General features: G+C 56.3%; 1 protein-coding gene across 2 annotated transcripts in view; it reads left to right on the top strand.

The window, feature by feature from the left end:
- Nucleotides 1-22,424, top strand: part of LOC105702324 (homeobox protein homothorax) — a 307,253-nt gene that overhangs the window by 231,376 nt on the left and 53,453 nt on the right. For both annotated transcript variants that reach the window (XM_012429814.2, XM_012429813.2), the window contains exon 11: nucleotides 8,385-8,461. In XM_012429814.2, coding sequence (XP_012285237.1) covers nucleotides 8,385-8,461 — 77 coding nt within the window. The remainder of the gene's footprint in view (nucleotides 1-8,384; nucleotides 8,462-22,424) is intronic.

The following is a 22,424-nucleotide window of genomic DNA, read 5'->3' as shown; positions in this document are numbered from 1 at the left end:
CGAGAATACTCTCCGATCGTCGATCGGCGCAAGGACTGCTCCTGGGATAATTAAACCATCGCGCGTTCGCTCACGTAGGAGGCGCGTCGGTCGCCTTTGAGGGCGCGGCGCCACTTGCGCGGAGCCTTAAGAAAAAGCTCGCGCGAGGGTCCTCGCGGTGCCACCGGGAACGCGTTAACGACGGGGATATTAAATAACCGTAATGAACCCGTCGCGATGCCTTTTTGCCGGCGTCGAAGAAAGGAGTGCGGCGCGCCCGGCGCGATATATCCCGTCCTTGTGCCGCGCCGAGTCGGCTTTTCGGAATCCGCGTACGGCCGCGCCGCCACCGGAACCCGCCGAAGAAACGCGCCGCGGCCCTAATGGCCCTCCGCCCCGTCCCGCGATCGACCGCACTCTCGATCTACGGCGGTTCTTTCGACCCAGGACACTCGGAGCGGCGCGACTGATCGTCACTTTTCGTCCGCACCGACAGAGTATCATGACGGAGTTAGAATCGGCCGCCGAAGTAGACATGGCTGCGGAATTAAATATGGCCGCGGAATGAAATCTGACCGCCGAATTAGATACAGCCTCCGACGTCGAGTTGAAATCATCCCGGATGTTCGGCTCGCGGCGCTCCCGTGATATCGGAGAGGCTCCCTCGGGATTAGCGGTGACAATCGAACGCGCCCCCGTATGCGGCCGCGCTCCGCCGAGGTGTTTCCGCGGCCGCGGCCGTCCGGCGAATGGCCCGGTCCGTGCAGGCTCGCGGCGCCGCCACCGGCCACTGACAATCACCTGTCCGCCCGGCGCACAATACTCCAGGTGCGCCCGATTTATGCCGACTGACGGGTCGATCCGCGAATCGGGAACCTGGATGCCCTGTGGAAGACGACCCGAGCTCTTCCGATGGATCCCGGAACCAGACGTACCGGTGGTCACAGGTAGCGCGGGCCTCATTGGGGCGCACCCCCTCCCAGGCGGTGGGGTGGGCGGACATTTATTCATATCGGAAAAACAATCGAGGCTTTTATCCGGCCGGATGGATCGTAAACGAGAAAAAAGCCATGGCCAATTCGGGACGTTCGATAGGAATATATCGCGAGTGATCCGTATTGTCGCTGGCGGTAGGAAGGGACGATGGCGACGAAAGACGGTCTTGATTGTTGTCTTGTACATTGTGGTTGTTATCGAGGGTTCAAGGCTAAAGGTGGGCGGATGGACGATAAACGAGATAAAGCCACGGCCAATTCGCGGCGTTCGATGGGAATATTTTTTAACCCATTTGCATCATAAGGAAGTATGAAAAAGGGTCCTTATCACCGAAATATCAGGCTGAATGATAGTGACCAGCAAAACTGAGCGTATATATCCGCTAATGATGCAAATGGGTTAATGGCTCTTGTTGTCTTTGCCGGCAGGAAGGGTCGACAGCGACAAAAATCGGTGTTGATCTTGGTCTTACACATTTTGGTCGTAATCGAATATTCGAGATGTAAAGTCGGCTGGGTAAGATCGAGGTTCGAGCAAGACCAAGACTCGGGTATGCTAGCAAGAGTAGGCCTTAACTTTTCCTTATCACTATAGCGCGCGAACCCGCGCTAGACGCCGCGATAACCAGTGGTTGGTTATTTTCCCGCCCGGGCGGATTCGGGATCTCGCGGCTGATCCAATATCGGCTCGGGCCAAATTGCCAGGTTTGAAAGGAGCCGCGAGGTTCTTCCCTTAACCCGTATGGCCCATTCCGGTCTTCGTACGACGCCGCGCCGCGACCCCGGAGGGACGGGGTTACAAGGCGAAATAAATACAATATTATGCAAACGGCGGGCTTGATCGCGCGCGGCAAAGCCTCGGAATCTCCGGAATCCCGAATAAATTGACACTAAACGGGGAGCGGGGCTAGAGAGAGACGGGCGGACGCGGTACTCTCGCCCCTGACGGAGACGCCGGCGTCGGGGGAACGCGCGTGTATCGATGGCCGTACCAATATCACCTAACAGCTATTTCGTTTATACGCCCCCGACCCCCTCCACCCGCGAGAGAGCTTTTTCTCCCCCGAAATCTATGCATAGCGCCCCGGCCCTTTACCGGATCCGGGGAAGGGTTCCCGGTGGCGGCGAATAGCGCTTTCCTTTTTTCGATCACCCACCCCTCGACGAAGCGATCTCGGGAGCGCGCGGAGGTGTCTGACACGGGGGAAGAATATTATCACGGCCAAGGCTTTGGATGATTGATTACGGCGAGTGCGATTATTTTCGGGAATTCCCCGCGATTTAACCATTCGAGGGCCAGAACGTGTCGGGGAAAGCTTTGCGAAAGGAACCTAATTCTGTAATTCCATGTCGAAGAATGGCGAGAGGCGCGATCGCGTTCCTGCTTTCTCGCGTCGACAAACCCCAAATCGTGTTCTCATTTTCTCGGGTCGAATTTTTGAGGGGGGTTCCCCAGAATGGATGGGGTGAAAATTCCTCACGCGGGAGAAATTTATATGCAAATTGTTATGAAAAGTAGGAAAGGAATGAGTGAGCTCAGAATGCGCGAGGAGGTGTCTTGCAAGCGAAAGCAAACGCAAGGATGTTTGCCAATGAAAATAATCTCGCCCTCGGGCGTAAAAAAGAAGTCTATCGGAATCACACAAACCTTTTGATGAATTGACAACTTGAATTGTTACCGTTACTGCTCCCAGGTGGACGGTGAAGGTAGCTCCGCTTGCAGGCTTCGATCGAAGTATCCAGATCGCACGCACTAAAACTCCCCACTGAAACTCTCGAAAAATGTACGCTCTACGAAATCGTCAAATCGTAACGCGTCCAATGACTGTTTATGAAAGACTGACAACATAAGCCGAATCCAGAAAGGACCCGAGCCGTGCCGAGCTTTGTCTCGGAGAAAAACACGAACGGCGCGCGGCCGAGGGATAGCTTAGCGCTGTTTACATAGTTAATGAGGGGAAAGGTGAGACGTCGCAGAAAATTGAGACGTAGTTCCAAACAAATACTAAACGGCGGTATTTCGTTCCTGTTTCCTCGGGTTGACACACGTTTAGGCCGCTTGCGCGCGTACCGGCGAATCCGGCTCCGACACCGACTTTTCTGCCGAAGATCATGTAAGTTTTCATTCATTTACATTATTACCGTAGAAAATAACCGGCGTTACGAGAAGAACTCACCACGTGGGAATTTTCGGGGGGCTTGCCATTTTGGGGGGACGACCACGTGGCAAAAACTACCAAACAGCGCGATCGCTCTTCTGTTTTCGCGCATTGAAAAACACGTCTACGAGTCGAAACGCGCCACGTGCGAATCTCGGGGGGCCCGCCATTTTGAGGGTCCGATCACGTGTCGAGAAATATCAAACGACGCGATCGTGTTCTTATTTCCTCGTGTTAGAAACGCGATTATAAGTCGAACCGCGCCACGTGCGAATTTTGGGGTGTCCGCCATTTTGGGGGTCCGACCTCGTCTCCTACGTCCCACGGGCGGCGCTCGCGCCTCGTCGGGAACTCCGCCGTCGTCGCGGCGCGTGACGCACGAATCCCGTGGCCCCGTCGAGAAAATTACACGCTTTAAATGGATAATTAAATAGCAACGGAACTGACTGAAAGACTGGCCGGGGATGATTGCCGGGTTCCGGCGCGAGCATGAACCGGGGAATTGGCGTGCCCGAGGGGCACGGAGGAGTTTACCGTGTCCGCCCCGCAATCCGAGAGGGCGCTGCGAACGTTATAATTATCCCCGATTCCCACAAGCACCGAAGGGAACGGTCCCGGTCGCTCGACTGGATATCTCCTTCCCGAGCCCGACTCGATTTCGTCCGATCGAGGATCGCTCGACGCGTCTCCATCGAGATCTCCATTCCTAACCGGGTCACGGATTCAAAGAAACCCTGATTGACCCACCACGGCTTAGTTCATGCCGATCCTAACGCGTCCTGAACGCGTGGTTTTATCAAACCCTCGGTGTAAACAATAGTGCACCAAGATGGCGTCGCGCGCACGTATCGGTCGCACCGTCTTAAGACGATAAGCGATCGTTTACGCAGAAGGTTTAATAAATTCACGCATTTAGTCCGCGGACCAAGCGATCGGCGTAAACAAAGTCCAAACGACAAAGCCGTCGAAAGGGTGAAAATGGATCGAACCCTTCGACGTCCGACATTTAAGGGTCCGAGGTCTCAGGACGAGGTCCTCAGGAGGCGAGTGACCTCGATGGCCGGCTGGGGTCCTATTTCGGTACATAAGATTAGGCCCGGCGCGTAGTCTCGAGTCGTTTCATTAGTGCGCCGTACAATCGGGCTCCCGAGGTCGATAAGCCGGTCCTTCTCCTAATCAAGGGAATTGGGAGCCAGGGGGCGAGGTCATCGCGGCCGGGAGGTGAGATTGAACCTTAGAATTGGACGACTGCCGGCTGTCACGCGCCGCCCCGAAAACAATGGCCAAGAGGTCGGTGAGGTCCGATTCTTGACCATTCTTGACTCTCTCTCTCTTTCTCGCCTCCCAACGTCCGACCGTTCGATTTTCTTCTCCCACGTGTCTATCGTGATTATCACAATTATTATAATTATTGTAATTATTCTAACTATTGTAACTATTACGATCATTCCTTTGGATGGAAGATCGGACGTCCCAGAGGAGAGGTCGGGATGACGCGGCGCGTTCCCGGTCCCGGTTGGCGTTCCTCTCCCGAGGACACCGGCCAAGGCGGCATACCATCTTCGGTCCGGCATATCTCGTATCGGACGATCCCGTGTCGCGTGCATACCTCCATACGTTCCATTGTGTTTCCCCGTAATTACATACAAAAGGACGATCGCGATCGAGGCGAGCCTATTAAGGGGTAAGGGGGGGGGGGATCTAGGGCCGAGAGGGCGCTCTTTTTCCGGACTCGATGCCGATCCAACCCCTTTATCTTGGCGGACATTCCATCGCACCTCGGGGGCGTCTTACCCCCGCCCTCGGGAAGCCATTACCCCCTTGGTCCCCCTGACGTCTGCAGTAACGGCACATTAGAGGATTTTAACGTCGAAATTGAATAACCCCCGGAGGTAACGAAGTTATGCCCGTTTATGGAAATATCCTCCGAAAGGGGAGGACAGACGGAATGAAGGCATTAGGGGTTGAGTGACATCGCTGACGTCGCTTCTCCCCGACGTCGGCGTCTCCGTCCCCCCTCCCGCGGCATCAGCTGATCCGCCTCCGCCCCCGGGGTCGCGATGACGAGGCGCGATCCCTGCCACCCCCCCGAAAACGCCCCGCTCGTTAGCCCGAGTCAGCAGCGGACGTCATCGGCGTGTCATTCGGCGCCGGAGGTCCCCGGTCGCGGTGTCACAGCTACGCGAGAGGGCCACGCCTCCCGACATCGTCCTGACGCAGCACGCGACGGAAACGACGCTCTTGGAGGCCGAGAAGGAGGGCCGATCGCGGATCGATGCGACCCCTCCGACGGTCCGCCGCCGAGTGAGCCGGACCGCCGGGCCAGGGCCCGATGTAGGGGCGAGAGCTCAAATCGCGATCCAATTAGGGGCTCGATCCGCGTCGCGATCCCGGCCCTCAGTTGGCCCCGACCCCTCGCCGGGGGCGGAAGGGACGGCTCTCGGATGTCTGCCGGGTGGAGGAACATCCGCGAGGGGCCGTCTCGAGGCAATCGGGCTAAACTACACGGACTCATTTACACACTTAGCTCTGCTTCCGCCTCGCTCGTTCTCGCGCCCCTCGACCCACCCCCGAGCCCGGAGAGACCCAAATGGTTTTCATATCGTCTTTTTACCGCCCGTTCTCGTTTTACCGCTTGTTTGGCCGGACCGTTCTTGAATGGGTTAATTCCCCGCCGGGGTGGATCCTTCTCGGGTCTTGGGGGATTCTTTGTCGCCAAGCGCCCCCTCCCCCCCAAGAATCTCTGGGGTGGAGTCACGTCGAGAACAAAGGGCGCCTCTCTTACGAGGTTTGCGTTACATCGGCCGCCGATTTACGGCGTGTTTTGCCCCCCTCCCTAGGCTTGGTTGGGGGGTGCCCCCCTTCCGGCGGGTCGGGATGGAAAGGGGCACGAAAGGGGTCCCGAAAGCTCTTGGAGAGGTCCTTCCTGGCGACGAGTTACTCGCGCCCGTCGAGGGCTCGACTTTCTAGCGCCCGCTCGGGGTGGTCCTCCCGGGGGCGGGGGCGCGATCCCCCCTGGAAGAGCATCGAGTTTGCGGGTGGGGTGGGGCGCCCCGCCAGCACTTAAGTCTATTGTTTTCAATGTAATTGGATAGCTCCTACTCTGGCCGCCTCCCTTTCTTCCTCGGCGCCCTCCTTTCCGCCCCCGGGGGCCGTGGGGCCGGTCCCCACGAAGCTTTAACAATTATCTCGATTGTTTTATGCATACACCGGGACAGGGTCGTTCCCCGACCCTCCCGTCGTTACTTTGCGCCGCCATTCGGGGACGCTACCGTGCCCGAGCACCTGCTCTCCTAATTTACGTCGCGACGCCGACCCGGAGATCGGGACGCGTCCCTCCCCCTCCGCTGGACGTCCTCTTTGATAAGGGGATAAGGTTCTTCCGCCTGCACCTGTTACGCCTCCAATTTCGAGGACGAGGTCGCTCCGATATTCGAGGTGGCTGCCGAGGCTCGTGCAACGTGTCGCAGTGCGTTCCGCACTCGCGGTAAAATCCTACGGTAAATTACGCCGGGTCTTGTGCGCGTTATGTCCGCGTAATGGAGTCGCGGCGTCGCCGTTCGAACGCAGCTCTTTACAGTCCCATAAACGGGACGATAATTTACGGAGTTACTTTTACCCTGGCTTTATTCCCGCTCCACATATCGCGCGGCTCTTTTTCCCCGCACCCCCCCGCGCGGCCGGGTGCGGCTCGGGCCTTGCGGCGCTTCCGGCCCCGACTCGCCGCGCGGGATTTCACGATCGGCCCGGAGAGGCTTCCCGCGGAAATTGCGCCCAGACAATGCACCGCGCCGATTTAATTAGGATAAGAATCGCGCGGCCGCTCCCCCGCACCCTGGCCGCGCACAATGTGGCGGTGCGGCGCGGTGCGACCGTGGCTCGCCTCCAAGGAACGTGATATACCGCCCCCTCCCCGCACGGGGCGGGATCCCGGCCGTTTCCAAAAATACCGCGGGGTTCGAAACCGCGCGGAAGGACCGCAGCTCCCCGGGGTAGGTCGCGCGAAAATACCGCGCCGGAAATCGCTACGCGAGACGCCTCGCCGACTCGATTCGGGGGTGGAAAGTGCTCGGAAATTCGGCCCGGATTTAACTCCGGACCGGGCTCCATGCGTTTTCCGCGCCGCGGTCGAAATAGACGGGGAGGACGCTAGGCGTTTCCGCCGCGTATAAGTCGTCGGTCGTAAGTCTCGCCGAACGAGCAGCGACTTAAGGCCCGTTCACATCGCGCGTTTTCGGACGGATATATTTTCGCGTTTATTGTAAACCTCGCTCGTGAAAACGCGCGCCTGCTCGAGAACGCAATCTACTTCTGACGCGCGAACTTAACGCTCGTTTAAAAACGCGATATGCGAGTGGGTGATTTGGGCTCGTTCACATGCCGCGATTTCGAGTTTTGTCCATTTTGTCCATCGCAGCTATATCGCGTTCACGTGTAAACGCGTGCTTTGGTAGAATAAAAAAAGGAAATACGCGTTTGCTTCAGTAGTTTAGCTGTGTCATTAAATTATTATAACGCGCGTTGAAAAACGTGCGTTTTCTATAATGCGCTATGAAAACGCACCTTTAAGGTGCTACGAGGGGGTCATTCAATATGTATCAAATTGTGAAAATATTTATATAACTTTTCTCTAAACTGGGTGCACCGAATAATCTGAAATCTTAACACGGGATTATGGCCGTCCTTATGAAAGTCTTGAAACTCACGAAATTACCCAAGTGAATCTCGTAGCTTGCGCTGTCGTGCGACATACGCAGTACGGTATAGTAGCAACCGATGGACGTAAGAGTCTTTTAATAAAATTGCAAAAATTTGAATACGGCAACTCGAATGGATAATTCTTATTACGACGCTTATGGTAACCGTTCGGTGAGGTACACGCGGAGGCGGCTTTACGCCGCTCTCCGCTCGCCGCGTTTTTTCGCCGCGCCTCTTTCCGCCGGTGCTTTTATTCCCCCTCGTTTTTTTCGCGCCGCGTTCCGTTCGTCCCGGGCAATAAATAATATTTCGCAGGTGCGCTCGGGGGGACGTGGCGCATGTAACGCGTGGAGCGAGCGACGCGGTTCCGCGCACCGACGTGAAATACGGAATTTTATCATTACACGCCATTACGGAGACGCGCGTTGGCGTTCTCTCGGGTTCCCTCGTTTCCGAATTTGCGATTTACAGCGCGGCGCCGCGTCGGCGCCCCCTGCCTCCCGGAAATCCCGGCCGATTTTAATCGACGCACTTTTCTCTCTTCCTGTTGCAGCATCCGTACCCCTCGGAAGACCAGAAAAAACAGTTGGCCCAGGACACGGGGCTGACGATCCTTCAAGTTAACAACTGGTGAGTACACGGTTTGGTACTTTCGCGGCGGCGATAGGCCGGAGAGCCCGGCGGAGCGAGAGAGACGCACTTATCCGCGAGTGCCTCCGGACCCGTACTCTCTCTCCCTCTCTCCCTCTCGGGCCCGAGTTTACGAGCTCTCATCGGATCGTCCATCACGCCGCGCTCTGCCGCCGGATAAACACTCGCTTCTCCCCGTAATTGATCCTATCCGCGTCCACTTTCGATTCTCTCGCGAGATGCCGCTTCGGTCCCGGGAACGGGGACCATGAACAAGGGGTCTCGCGAAACGGGATCACGGAATTCGGGGTCCATGAAACGGGGATTACGAAATAGGGAGCCGCGAAATTTCGGCCCGCGGAACGAGAATTATGAGATAGAGGGTCCGCGAGACGGGGACCAGGAAACAGGGGACCAACGAAACGGGAATACGAAATTCGGACCACATCATTCGGGGCCCAACCGCGCCAAGAAGCGACCCTCGCCCAGTGTCAGGCTCCCATTTCCATTAATATGCATTCGGGAAACGAGTAGTCCCTCCGCCTCGCCGACCATCACTCCGTCATCCTAAGTGCCTTATGCATATGAATTTTAATTATCGCGATAGGGAAAAATATGTAGATGTCGAGCCGCTCGCCCTAGGCTGGCCAGCCTATCTCGCGCCTATCTCGTCTATTGTTCGCCGTTTCCGAAAGTGCAGCGGAGCACTTCGACACCCCCGGTGCAACGTGCAGAGGGGACGGGGGGGGGTGAGTCACCCCGCGAGCGGAAAGACTTCCCGTCTCCGCTCGGCACTCGAGTGATACCGGATTAGCCGCGCGCGGCCCAGGACGCATCGCGACGCGTCGGCGTCGTCGTTTTCGCGGGATTTAATCGCGGCGCGTTTTGACACCCGCATACCGGAGCTCGTATCGCTCCGCGTCGCGTTTCCAGCGCGGAATGTGCCCGGCAGGTCTTGGGGTTAACGACTCCGAAGGAGCGTCGCGACGCCTGGCGTTGGTGGCTACGCTCTCTATCTCTTTATCTTTTTCCCTCTCTCTCTCTCTCGCCCGACGGTGATGGTCGATTAATTATGTCCGCGGACTGGCGCGCGTCAACCGCGCCGACTTTACGCGGTCCTAATCTGGTCGGCGAGTGCCGAGAGGATTATTCGCGCTATTATGTAGCGGCTTTACGATTTCCCGTATCTGGGCCCGGGGACGTCGGGGAGAGACCGAGACCGAGTGGACCTCTCGCAAGATAGGACGGGATTTTATTAGCCGAACTTTAAGGCTGCCGCCGGCGCCGCTCGGTCCGCCGCGACGACGGCGCGCGCTCGTATCTCCGTTACAGGTGCGGCGCGTAAACGCGCCGATCCCGCGCGCCCTCTTTATGACGGCCATGGCGGACGCGGTCCCGTCGTCGTGATCGAGGGGGCCGTTTTCTTAAATGTCGGTCGGACGCCTGCCAGGCTATGAATAAGCCGCGCACTTAGTTGACGTAATTGGCCTCTCCTATGCCTCCCCTGCCGCTTCTGGGTGGGAAGCAAACCTCGACCGCGACGATTTTCGATTTCGAGCATTCTTTCACCGATTTTCAAGGATGTTTATCACGAGCGCGGGAAAACGCCCGCCTTCCCGTTTCCGATCTCTTGCAAGAGGGACTCCACTCGCGACGATTTTCGATCTGAATAATTTTATTCGATATTGGGATCCCTTGCGCAGAAAATCGCCTTTTTTGCCACCATCAACCTCTTGCAGGAGAGCAAGTTTTTCCTCGCGGCGATTTTCATTTTCAATGATTTTCTACGATTTTGGGCGACATCGTTTTCACGGAAAACCGCCTTTCTTGCCACCGTCGATCTCTTGCAGGAGAGGAAATTTCATTGGCGACTATTTTCGCTCGGAATACATTTCCACACTTTCAAGCGACATCGATCGCTCAGAAAATTGCGCTTCTCGCTCCCACCGACCGTAGGACCGACCGACTCGTAGGAAATGAAACTCCAGTCGCGACGAATTTCCCTATCAATAATTTCCAGCGATTTCGAGCGACATCGATCGTCGGCGCGGAAAATCGCGAGTCCTGGCAGGAAAGGGGGTTGAGGCATGACGGGACCAGACGAGACACGGCGCCTCCCTCATAACCCCGGCAGTAATTCCCCCAAATCCGGGCCCGGCGACGAAAGGGTTAAGACGGGGACGGGCGCCTCGGGAGCTTAGCCCGTCGTGTAAACTCGGCGACGGGCGGCGCGACCCCGGCGTCGCCGGGCGTCGCCGGGCGTCCCTGATCCACCGGGCTTCCGGTGTCCCGCCATCTTGATGGATGCTTTCGCGTACCGCACCTGCGCCATTCCGCCCTATCCTTTGTTTATCGCCGAATTTCGGCAAGGCCCTCTGCAGCCATATTTAACCCGGCGTCAAACCGGGGACGATAAGATTTCCTAAATTTCTTTTATTTCCCGCGAATTCCGACGAAGCATCTCGGTCGCGGACGGGCCGCGAATATAAAACGTCGAATGGATCGTTCCGTCGACCCCTCCCGGGTGGCTCGCCTTATAAATAAGCCCGCGTCTCGCGGCGTCGCGACGCCTAGCGCGTCTCCCGGGTTTATTATAGGAGAATCCGCGGACGCGGGGGGGCGGGACGCCCGGTTAATTGAGCACAAATCAAGTTTAAGGAGCGCTCCCGCGTCGGGGCGACGCTCGGCCGAGATTTGCTCGGTCGCCCCCCAACGCGCGAGCGGATTACCATATGACGCACGCGACGCCCCCTCCGCACGCGAGCCCGAGTCACGGGAGGCCCTTTTTCCACCTGCGTGAAGACCCAATTAAAGCGACCGGCAGGATCGCGAAGCCTCGGGAACCTCCGCTCTTCCTTTTCCGCCGGTCGAAGACGCGGATCGCCCTTTTTTAACGCCACTTCCCGGTGACGTCCGCGTCGCGTCCTGGAAGCCAAGGGAGCACTTTAGCGGGTCAGTCGTGTTTCGGAATGCAATCGGCGAGAGTCGGCCGTGCCTGCTTAGGAATGGCGCTGGCTCAGGAATGGCCGCGCTAATTGGAACGGCCCGGACGAGTGGAATAATTCTGGAAAAAAGGAAGGAAGGAGGGGAGGTCCGGTCGCCGGAGCGGGTCGCGTCGCCGCGGAGGCCGCGCCGAGCCTCGGCTCCTTCGTGCTCCCTTCGGCCACAATTTTCCGTCACATATATCAACCCCGACAGTAGTTAGAACCGTTGCCAGCTTGTTACCGCGTAAACCGCCACCCCTCGGCGAGGGATATACGCGGAGGAAGCGGCGCGGACGCGCGGACCCGCGAGGCGACGCTCGACCATCGACCTCGAATTTTCGAGGTAGGGTCAGAATTCGGGGTAGTACCTTGAAGAGTACCTCGAAGACGGAATTCCCCTCTACTCGCGGTATATTCTATCCAAACCAGTTTTTTCGAGATAGGCTCCGAAAAGACACCTCGAAGAGTACCTTGAGGATGTCACTCGAAATCACTCCTCGTTGCTCGTGGTATTTTCAATCCAACCTGGTTTTTTTTTTAAGTGCCCGAATTCGGGTACGTACTTTGAAGAGCATTCCACAGAGTAGCTGGAAGACCTTACTCCCCTGGCGATATTTCCTATCCGACTCCAGTCTTCAGGGGGATCCTCGACTCGGCCATCCCGAAAATTTCCACGAGACGGAGCCCTACTAATATCCCCGCTAATTTAACCGCGCGCACCCCCGGCGGCCCGAACGGCCGCTAATAAACCAGAGGTTATTTATTAGGTTCCCCCGGGGCGGCGTCGGCGCGGCCAGTTGGCAGCCGCGACCGTTTATTTTCGGGCGCGGGAGTCGCGCTTCCTTAACTCCATTTTTCGCGGCTGTCGCTGCGCCTATTTGCACCGGCCGGCACGCGGCGCCGCGTCAGGGTGCCCCGGGGCCGGGGAATCCGCCCGGGCATCTTCCTCCTCCCCCAGGAGTCGGCGATCCGCGGTGCACCCCCCGAGGTAGGGGAGTCGACGCGCGCTCGTTAACATCGTAAGCGCGCCCGTCGCGGCGTAATTTAGACCGCTGTAAAACCGCGGACCGGGACTCCGGGACTGTAACCGAGTCGCTAACGAGACGTCTCGTTTTACAAAATCGTCCCGCGCGCTCGGGGGGGCGCCGGACGGGGCTGTAAATCCCGCTACCGGATGTTAATATCCCCCCTCGCAAATAACGTTACGGGGGTCCCGGAGGGCGCGGACACGGCCGGACTTTTTAAGGCGACGGCCGTTAAAGGCCCGCGAGAGGACCCTACGGATCCGCGCCGGATCGGCCGCGACGAGGGGCGATTAAAACGCACGCTTTATCGGCAAGCGCCCGCGAGCCGGGGTTACGGCCTGATCCGCGGCAGAAGAAGTTACGACTTCTCGTTAATGCAAGGAAGGACGAGCGTCCGGACGGATCGCGGCGATGCGCAAAGGGACGCGGAACGGCGTTAAACCCTGACGTAACCGTGACGTAACTCGAGGAAAGCCTAGAACTATGGTGATATTTCCGATGGTCTAAAGGGATGGGATAGAGTCCTTCGGGGTCTCTTTATACAAATGGAGGGAAGATTGAAGAAAGACGAGAGATTCTCCGGGTCGAATTTTTGAACCCACCTAAAACCCACTGACAAGAATGCTCATGTAAATTTACGTATTCAAACATTGGTTATTTTAATTCCACAATAAATTGCAGTTAAATTACAGAGTCTCCGTGGCATTACTTTCGGCATCCAAGATATATTTAAGAAAATTATAACGTATATTACATTTAATTCGAGTAGACCTGCATTGATACAGTAATCATGGAGCGTTAAGTGTACTTATACATTTACTAATTCGTAATTTTAGCCATTTTACGATTTAGGCGAAATTTAAGTTATGAGATGCGTTAAAATTTGTGTAAATTTCCATCGAATTCTGGGCCTTAAATGAGGTTAGTCTGTATAATGAACCCCACTATAGACCTTAAACCTGCTAGTTATCTCCATTTAATTTGCTCGGAGGTCTAGAATGGGTTTTAATTCGTGGCAAGTAAGTGGTACCAGGTGGAAGGGAGGGCCCAAAAAGTGAAATAAGACTAAACGAAGATTTGTCGAGTTGCGCAGGTTCGAAGGACCGAAATTTCAAGTCGGGGAGTGTCGCAGAGACCCTCTATCGGCACTAATTGGGAAATTGCGCGTAATCGGGCGCGGATCTGCGGAGTCTCGCCGGGAGGAACAGGTGTCGGGCCTCCTGTAAGTCTCGCCAGCAGGTGCGAGTAGCGAGTTCCTGGGGCGGCCAGGACGCCGGGTCCCTAGGGACCGGGATGGATAAGCCATTTTCTGGTCCGCCCAGGCCGGGCGGCGCTCCTCGCCTCTTCTCTCGACCAACTCCGACCAACTCGGGCTTATTGGGTGCCTCCGTCAAACAATCTCATTTAGGTCCCCTCCGCCGCGGCCCCACGCCGGCAGAAACCCTCTGGGGCCGGGGTAGGAGTCGGATATCTAATTAGCGGGGGCTGATCGGTAATTACTACGATTAATCAATCCGCTTTCCATTTGTGCGCCGCGCGCGCGCGCCGCCCGGGCGGAAGCGGGATTCCGGGTAAGGGGGAGACCCGGGAATTGGTAATAGCGGGAGGGAGCCGGAGGGGGAGGGCCAGAAAATCGAGGCTGGATGAACGAGGTGAACGACGGCGGTGTCGGTAATGCCGACCCGAGAGGCACCCTCGAATTTAGGACCTCCACCCGGGCCCGGCCCCTCCTATCGATCCTCCTCGATATTCGCCTTCTTTCCGCGGAATTATCGAACTCAGTCGGGTGGAATCATTTTCCCATTAACGATCCCACACACTTTACCTAGGCGAAGAGGGGAGGGCAGGTTGGAACGGTGCAAATCGAGTCATGCGCATTTTCATGGACGGATTACTCCGCTCAGTCCTCACAAAAAATCGACTTAACGTGAAATTATCGTACTTAGTTATAATCATTTTCCCATCAAAGATCCCACCCGCTCTTCCTAGACGAAGAGGGACGTGCAGCCTTTGGCGATTCAAATTGAGACAAGAACATTTCCTGGACGGATCACGCCTACCCCGATCAATCCTCCCGAAAATTCCCCTTTACACGAAATTATCAAACTCAGCCGGTTGTAATAATTTTCCCATCAACGACCCCACACTCTTTTTAGATAGCGAGGGGAGTACAGTCCGGGATGGGGCAAATCGAGTCAAGGGCATTTCCTGGACGGATCACACCTACACCGATCGATTCTCCCGAAAATTCCCCTTTACATGAAATTATCAAACTCAGCCGGTTGCAATGATTTTCCCATCAACGATCCCACACACTTTTCCCAGACAAAGAGGGGAGTGCAGGCCGGGGCGACGCAAATCGAGTCAAGTGCGTTTCGTGGACGGATCACACCTACGCGGGGTTGCGCAGGGGATCGGCAGCGGGGTTCACGAGATTGACCCGGTCAATATGCATACGTTTCGACCCACTCGACGGACTTTTATTGCATTAAGGCCGGCGTGCATCTGCGCGCCGGCTCACTTTACACTCGTTGAGCGAAGTGACACCGCGTCGTCGTCAGTGGCGTAGGAAGGGAGTCCTCGCCGGGAATGTCGCTCGTGGGAGGAAAGCCCGCGATCGTTAGTTCCGGATTAAACGATGTATACCTGTTTGTCTCGTTCCCTTCGTTCTATTCCCGATGCGCGCGTGGGCGGCGGAGTAGAGAGACCGGGCTTTCGAGGATTTACGGGAGTCTCGTTGCCGGGCGGCCCTAAAATTACGAATCGGGAGCCGACCTCTCCGAATTGGAGCCCGTCCAACGTCCGAGTGCGACTGCAAAAATCGAGAGCCTCCGTGTCGTCGACAGTCCCTGGATTTAGCGGGCAGGAGACCATCCTTCCTTTTTCCCGGGAAGGTGCCGCGTTAAGGCCGGATCGCCGCCATTGCACGGGGGACGGAATTACGGAGCGGTAGGCTAATGCACCGGGGCGGGGGTTCCGGCATATGGAGGCGAAATCTCTTGATGCCATTAGGGCCGACTTTGTAAATAGTTTTCGCCCGAAGAATAACAATCGAATTGTCGAGGGGTTGTAACCCTAACGGGCCTCTTCCGAGGGCCGCCTCGCTGCAGCGGCACGCGGAGCCTTAGGGAGTCGATCGCGATCGATCACCCGGGATCACCGAGGGTGGAGGTTGCGCGGAAGGGTTGCTCGAGGGAGCGATCCCCCCCCCCTGTTATTTGTTTTGCGCGAGAGGATTATCGCTTTATTACTCGAAGGGTGAACCGGGGGTACACGGGCGCAAACACGAGGAGTGCCGGGCCATTCCGCGCGGTTCTTTCGTTTCTTAGATTGGGAAACGAATTTCATTAAACCTAAGAGATAATTCAGACAGTAGCGAGGAAATAGATTTTCTAAGCTCAAAGATTAATTATCCTGATCAAGTAAGCTCGAATAAATTGGACGCAACGTTTCTCCGGAATTACGACGGTTTATTTGAGTTTGAGTCGAACGATTATTCTTTGAATTAACGAAATATTTCTTCGGAACTGTTCAAAGAATTTTCTTTCTCTCGGGACAGGCTCGTCGTAAATCGAGGTAAATTCGTTTCTTCGGCAGTTCGAAATCAACGGTGGCGGGCGAGTACATCTCGAACTTGGGAGGAGTTTAAGAAATCTTTTTTGGCCAGGAGGAAAAGAGTGACCCGGAAGTCGCGGGGGTGCGGAAGGTGCGGCTCGCGAAGGGGTGCGCCGCGAAGACGGCCCCTACGGGGGTGGAGGTTCTTGGTAGCAGGCTTCACAGAGGAACAGGAACCGCGGAGGCTGGGACAATGCTTTCATCATTGCCGCTCTTTCTTTCATCCCCGCGCCCTCTTCTTTCCTTTTACGCCTTTTTCCACCGCAAAGGATCCATTGTCGTCCCTCGTAGGTGGGCACCGTCAGCCGGCGTGGATATCAGTGTCGCGGGGGGGGGGGGGAGGGGCGTTTTTTTTCTGAAAGTCCTTTCCTTCCGAGCCGGAGGGCGAGCCTCGTCCTCGCCGATTGTCCTTCCGGTCCAAGGACCCGGTAGAGAGACCGGGACGCCCCGGTCGGGGCCGGCGTCGACGTCCTCGTCTGGAATTAAATTATCATTCTAGCCTCCGAGTCGCGGTTTAATAATTCAGTTGTGTCGGAATTTAATGTTTTAATAATTCAATAAAGACCCGTCGACGGAAACCCGCGTTAAGGAGCAGACGGGCCGAGCCCTCGCGAATGGGATATCCTCCCCGGCGGGTCCCTCCGGGCGATCCCTCGGATGAAGACATCTCCGGAGGTATTACCTCGCGATTGTCGGATGATTGTCGTTTGGGAGCCCCGCGGGAGGTCGCCAGATGTTCCGCGGCGACCCAATCGGCCGACCCCCCCGAAGCGGCGCGACAATCAAGCGTCAAACAATCCGCCACCCTCCTTGGCGGCCGAGTGGTCCGAACGGAGAGAATCCGCCCGGAGAGCGTATGCCCATCCTGGACGGATTGATTATTTCGCGGCCGGATGAAAAAGCCTGCCCCCGGCCATTCGATGTTTTGGAGTTGTCCCGATAAACGCAAAGTGGTGGAAGTGGCGTTGAGAAACTGGATAAAACTGTAGACCATAAACACATAGTATATTGCAAAAAGAAAACGTGTCTTACCTTTTCCAAAGTGTGCCCTTTCCAAGAAATCCAACGTTGACATAACGTCTATTCCATGTTTATTCAATTACCGTTTCAGTCGTTTACCATGAACGTCATTTAAACGTAGTGCGTTTGTAATATGATCGTTCATAATCGTTTACTACTCTGATATAAAAAGAGTAAAATCAGCATATTTTCTGAGTTCGCCATATTTAACTCAGAAAAGTTGAATTTACTCTCTCTTTTTGCAAGATCAAGACCAAGACCAATTTAGCTCATCGCTGTCATTTAAGGACCTGCATACATAAAACGATGGTAATCTCGGTCTTGATCCCAAAGTTATGGCCAGGATGTTTTGGAAATCCAAGATCAAGACTAGAAGATCAAGCCTGATCCTGCCGATCGCAACTTCGGAGTCAGGCACCTCCAGGAACCTTCTCCCATGGTTATCGCGGTTACAGGTGGCGCCATCGTCGACGGGGACTTGGAAAACCATTGAAAAGTGTCCGCCCCCGCGTTCCCGGTTTTACGGGCCGCGGATGGTCCTCGTTCCTGGCGTGTCGCTTGGCGATCCGGCGACCCCAGAAGGGGTTATATCGGCGCGAGCCGTCCGGGCCGTAACTAAGTTTTTATTGGCCGGTATATAACGGGTCGCGATGGCTTCCGTCTCGCCGGCGTCTAACCCGACGGAATAGCCGTATATTTTGTGGCGGATTACCTGCATTCCGGAGGACCCCGAGATATCCTGGAATTCCTCGGCTCGATTAAGGCAGCCCCTTCCCGATTTAATTCCGCCGCTCCGATTGCGCGATAATGAATTTCAAGCCTCGTCCCCAGGGCGGAAGGACTCCTGGAGGCCTCCCGGAGGAAGAGGCGAGGATCACTTCGGAGCCCCCAGGGCGGAGTCGCGTCGTGCCGCGTTCGCACCGGCGAGAAACAATTTACGCTAATTACAACCCCGGCTAATTGTACGGGCGACCTCTCCGCTCTCCCTCCCTCCCGCCGGCCGCCGCTCGGACCTCTCTCTCTCGCGACCGCTCCGGTTGCCTTCATCCCCTAAGCGGAGAACCAACCCTGCGCCCGGAAGCGCCATTTATAATGCACGGGACGTGCGCTCTGGTGAGACCGAGAGAGGAACAGGAGAGAGAGAGAGAGAGACATAGAGAGAGGTGGAACTTATGTGCGAGCACGGGCCATGTACACACGTACTCGCGTACATACGTGTACAGGTATATACGTAACTATATACGCGAGTACATGGCCCGGAAACCCAACCAGTTGGAGCGAGCGCGATATCGTTTCCGACCCACTTTTACCCTTTGGGTTCTCCTAAATTTTAAGGGAATTCTTCGCCCCCCATTCTGGGGGCAAAAACCCCCTCCGGAAATGGACTCCTCCCGGGGCGCGGCGCGACCGTGAGACCGCCACGGAACCGCTGCATGGGTCGGGCCGCGGAATCACTCGGGGGAACCGACCGGTGGATTTCGTTTCGGAATAATTTATTGACTCTTCCCCCACCCCCTGGGGGGTATCGACCCACCGAGGGCGGCCAAGACGGAGAGGACGGACGTTGCTCTTCTAGACGGACGCGAATCGTCAATCGTCCCTCGATTGACACGGGATCGGTTCATCCCCCCTTGGAGTTGGCGAGAGAATTGCCCCTGGACCCGAAAAAGCAGCCCCGGGTCCTGACTCCCGAGGGAGGGAACCGCCCCTCCCCTTCCTCCCGAAGATATTCCCATGCAAAGTCTAGACTTTCGAGGGGGCTGCGTCGGCCGTTTATAATAAAACACAATATCCGGGGATTTCCTTAAGTTGCATATTCAATGATTTCCTCGGAGACCCGGCCGCCACCCCCAGGGGCTTCGCGGGGGGCAGGGGGGCGACTCGCGAAATTGGAATCGTTAAAACGCGACCTCGGTGGAACCGCTGGCGGTAATCTCGAGGCAATCTTCTTTTGTCTTCAATCGGGGCAGAGGGGAATCGAAAAAAGAGTGAGACCGATGCGACCTTCTTGGCAGATCGTCTCCGTCCTGAAATCGGCGGAAACAATTTAACGCGGGAAGAAAGGAATGGATCTATGGAATCATTGTATCTGAAATCGGCAATGGATGATCGGAGATTTAATTTTGAAATGGTAGATGACAAGAACATTAACCTAGAACCGAATTCTTGATTTCTCTCGATCAACATTCAAATGCATAATTGACAGTTTCGTATACTCGACATTGAAACATTGACCAATGACGTTCGCAACAATGCGACATTTTTCTCGCGAGTCTATTCGTTCGCGAGCAAAATCTACATGAATTCGAAGATCGGGCGCCTGATAACGGCATGGAGAAAAATGAAGATCAAGATCATGATCCATGTCTTAATCTTGCATTTGCGCGTCGCCACTCAGTGGTTACTTTCGTTACACGCTCTATCCCGAGTAAATCCGGCGATCCTTGGGCGTTATATCGCGGCAATCATCGGATCAGCAATCATTCCGGCGAATCTGGCCCGCAGCGGTATCCGGTGGCTCAGGGCCGTCCCGACGCCCCCTCGTGGGTGGGTGGCACCGGAACTCCAATTGAACGGCCCACCGAGTGATAAATATTGTTTAGGCCGTGCGAGACTCCTGAACCGACTTGCTCTTTTCCTTGACCCTTCCCGGGCCCATGCCGGACCCATCTCGAATCCATCTGGAACTCGTCAGGGACCCATCCTGAGCCCATCCCAAACCCATCCCGGACCCCTCTCGGTGGGTCCGCATGAGCGATGTCCAGGCGCGCGCCTCCCGTCAACCTCTCCCGGGCGCGAAAGAGACTGATGATGACATAATGACGTCGCAGTGGGCGAGCAATAGCTGACATCCGCCGCCGAATATTCTAAATCACGTCCTCCTCCTCCCCCCCTTCCCCGTCGCGCGCATTTGCGGGTCCCCGAAGACCGGACCAACGTGCACGTATATTGAAAGAGCGACAAGTCGCTTCCCAATTCTTTTTATTTTTTTATGTTAAACCGGGTTCCGAACGCGTCGAATGAAATTTACACCTGTCAGCGATCCGGTCCAGAAGTGTTCCGGTGCAGCACGCGAAGCGTTAGATTCCCGGGGGTGGACGTCAGGTCCGAATGCACTCGTTCCCTCGTTTGGGGTTCGTGCGAAGAGTGCCCGACAGGTGGAGGCGACCCCGACGTTATTTCGCCCGGGTCCATGAAAAATGACGACGCAGCCTTCCTCCAGGAGAGGCGAATCGTTCCGAGGGTTGCGGAACTGGGAGGGAGTCTGACCAAAGGAGGGTCCAGCATCCCCCCAGAGGGAGAAAACGGTGAGTGGGGCCGAGAGGACGCGTCCCGTGAAACGACGGACGGTAATCGGCCTTCCAGGACTCGTAAAGGCCGCGCGGCCGGCCGTGAGCGGAAAGCCCGCTGACCGGAGCGACGCCACCCCATGACGCGTCAGGTGGTCGACGTCTGCGACTCCCTTCGCAGGGCAGTTTCCGAAAGCCCGTTTAACCCGCCGTCGCCGCAGCCTCCGGGACGCTAGTCGAGACGCTCCCCCCACGGCGGCTCCGGAATCAATGCGGAGCGGATTTCCCTTAAAATCTCCATTTTTTCACCCACTCTAGGCGGAGGGACCCGACCCTTCGGGCAGCTCTGGTTATTTCTTCCGTAATACGAGACAACTCGCCCTGTAGGGTGGTCGAAGACAAAAGGATTAACGGAAAGAAAAGAAAAGGCAGGGGCGCCCCGCTACGCCCGTCGAATTTCTTGGCCCTGCGGCGCCCGCTCGATTTCTTCGGTGAAAAGGTTCCCCTTCGCTCGCCGGCGAGCTTCCATCTATGATCGCACTTAGCATAACAATGAGGGCACCCCGCGAGCGCGTGCGGCGATGCGCGTTTTGACAAATCGCCCTCCTTCTCCTCCTCCTCGTCCTCCCTTCCCCCCGCGAGCCCTCCGAGCGTATCTCAGCGAGACCTCCCTCTCGCGATCCGCGGCTTCGTCTAATTCCACTGTCTGAATTTTCTCTCGAATTTTTGCTCCAAATTTTTCCGAGGAATATGGAACTTCTTCCATTCTCCTTGTTTCCGTCTCGCTCTCCATTCCTCGACCCCCGTTGCAACGCTCGACCCCGCAAAAATTTAGGTACGCTCCACCGAGGATGCGTTATGATCGATATTTATGGCTCGGATTCCGTCGCGCGCGTCGAGTCGCGGGCGCGCCGAGGCGTCCCTGATTTATCTCCCGTCTTTCTTCGCAATTCGATGTGACTGATTTGTAGCCGGTCCCCGGCACCTCGTTAATCACGCGTTTTGTCGGGCGGACCGTGTCGCGAGGTGGAGGTGTCAGTGTTTTCGGAATCGGGCCGCCGAGGGTGCGCCTCCACCTCCGTCGAGGTCTTCCCGGAAGGAAGAGGGGTCGCTTAAGAGGCCCCGAGAGGTGCGCACGGGGAGGCGGGGGCTCGTAAAATGGACCGCGAGGAGGAGGACCCCCCCAGTCGGTCCGAGACCGAGACTGCCTGTCGTCTCCCCCGTTTTCATTTCCCGCGGCAATAGTTCATTAAAAAGGTGTTTCAGGGGCAATTCCGTGAGCTATTAGGTGGCCTCTATCACTCCTCCGGGGGCCATTCCGTCCCTCCGGCCGCCCCACGCCCTGCCCGGGATTCGGCGCGGCCATTACGGTCGTTACGGACGCGACCGTTCGTGAAAAAGTATTTCAAGACCCGGCTACGACCGCCCCCGGCTCCGGGGTCGACCCCCGGCACGGTGAGACCCTCCGGAGCCGGGACCCCGCGGGGGGTATCGATTACCCGGCCCGGCTAAACGCGGAAACGCGCCCTGACGAGAGGACTCCACCCCGAAGAACGCGGAATTCGAGAACTGGCGTGAGAAACATCGATGGGAAAAATTCTTTTTTCGGGGAAAGTGGAACGACTCAAAAGGGACTCGATCGAGTCGGACGCTAAAATGGCCCATAACTAGTCCGGGAAAAGGCAACTCCATTCCGAAGAAATTTGCAGTGATTTGTGGAATCCGAAATCTGGCACAAGGAATGTCGACGAAAAGAATAGTGTTTTCGTGGAAATTGGAAGGATTTGAAAGAGTATCGATAACTCGATCGAGTCGAACATCAAAACGCGTCACAACTCCACCCTGAAGAGCATCGTAACGAGTCCCGGAATCCTCACTCGAGCGAGCGACCTGGACGTTAAAGAGAGAGGTCCTTTTCCGGAAGATTGGAAGAGGGGTCGAATCGGTGCCGGGCGAAGAGGGAAATATGAAAAGTGGGGCACAGCCCGCTCCTTGGCCGAGTATTACGCGGGGGGAGGGAAGAGAGGGT

This window comes from Orussus abietinus, unplaced genomic scaffold (assembly GCF_000612105.2).
Source record: "Orussus abietinus isolate OABI.00-Male unplaced genomic scaffold, Oabi_2.0 scaffold72, whole genome shotgun sequence".
Lineage (NCBI taxonomy): Eukaryota > Metazoa > Arthropoda > Insecta > Hymenoptera > Orussidae > Orussus > Orussus abietinus.
The sequence above is the reverse complement of the archived record's forward strand: the minus strand, read 5'-3'. Positions and strand labels throughout refer to the sequence as shown.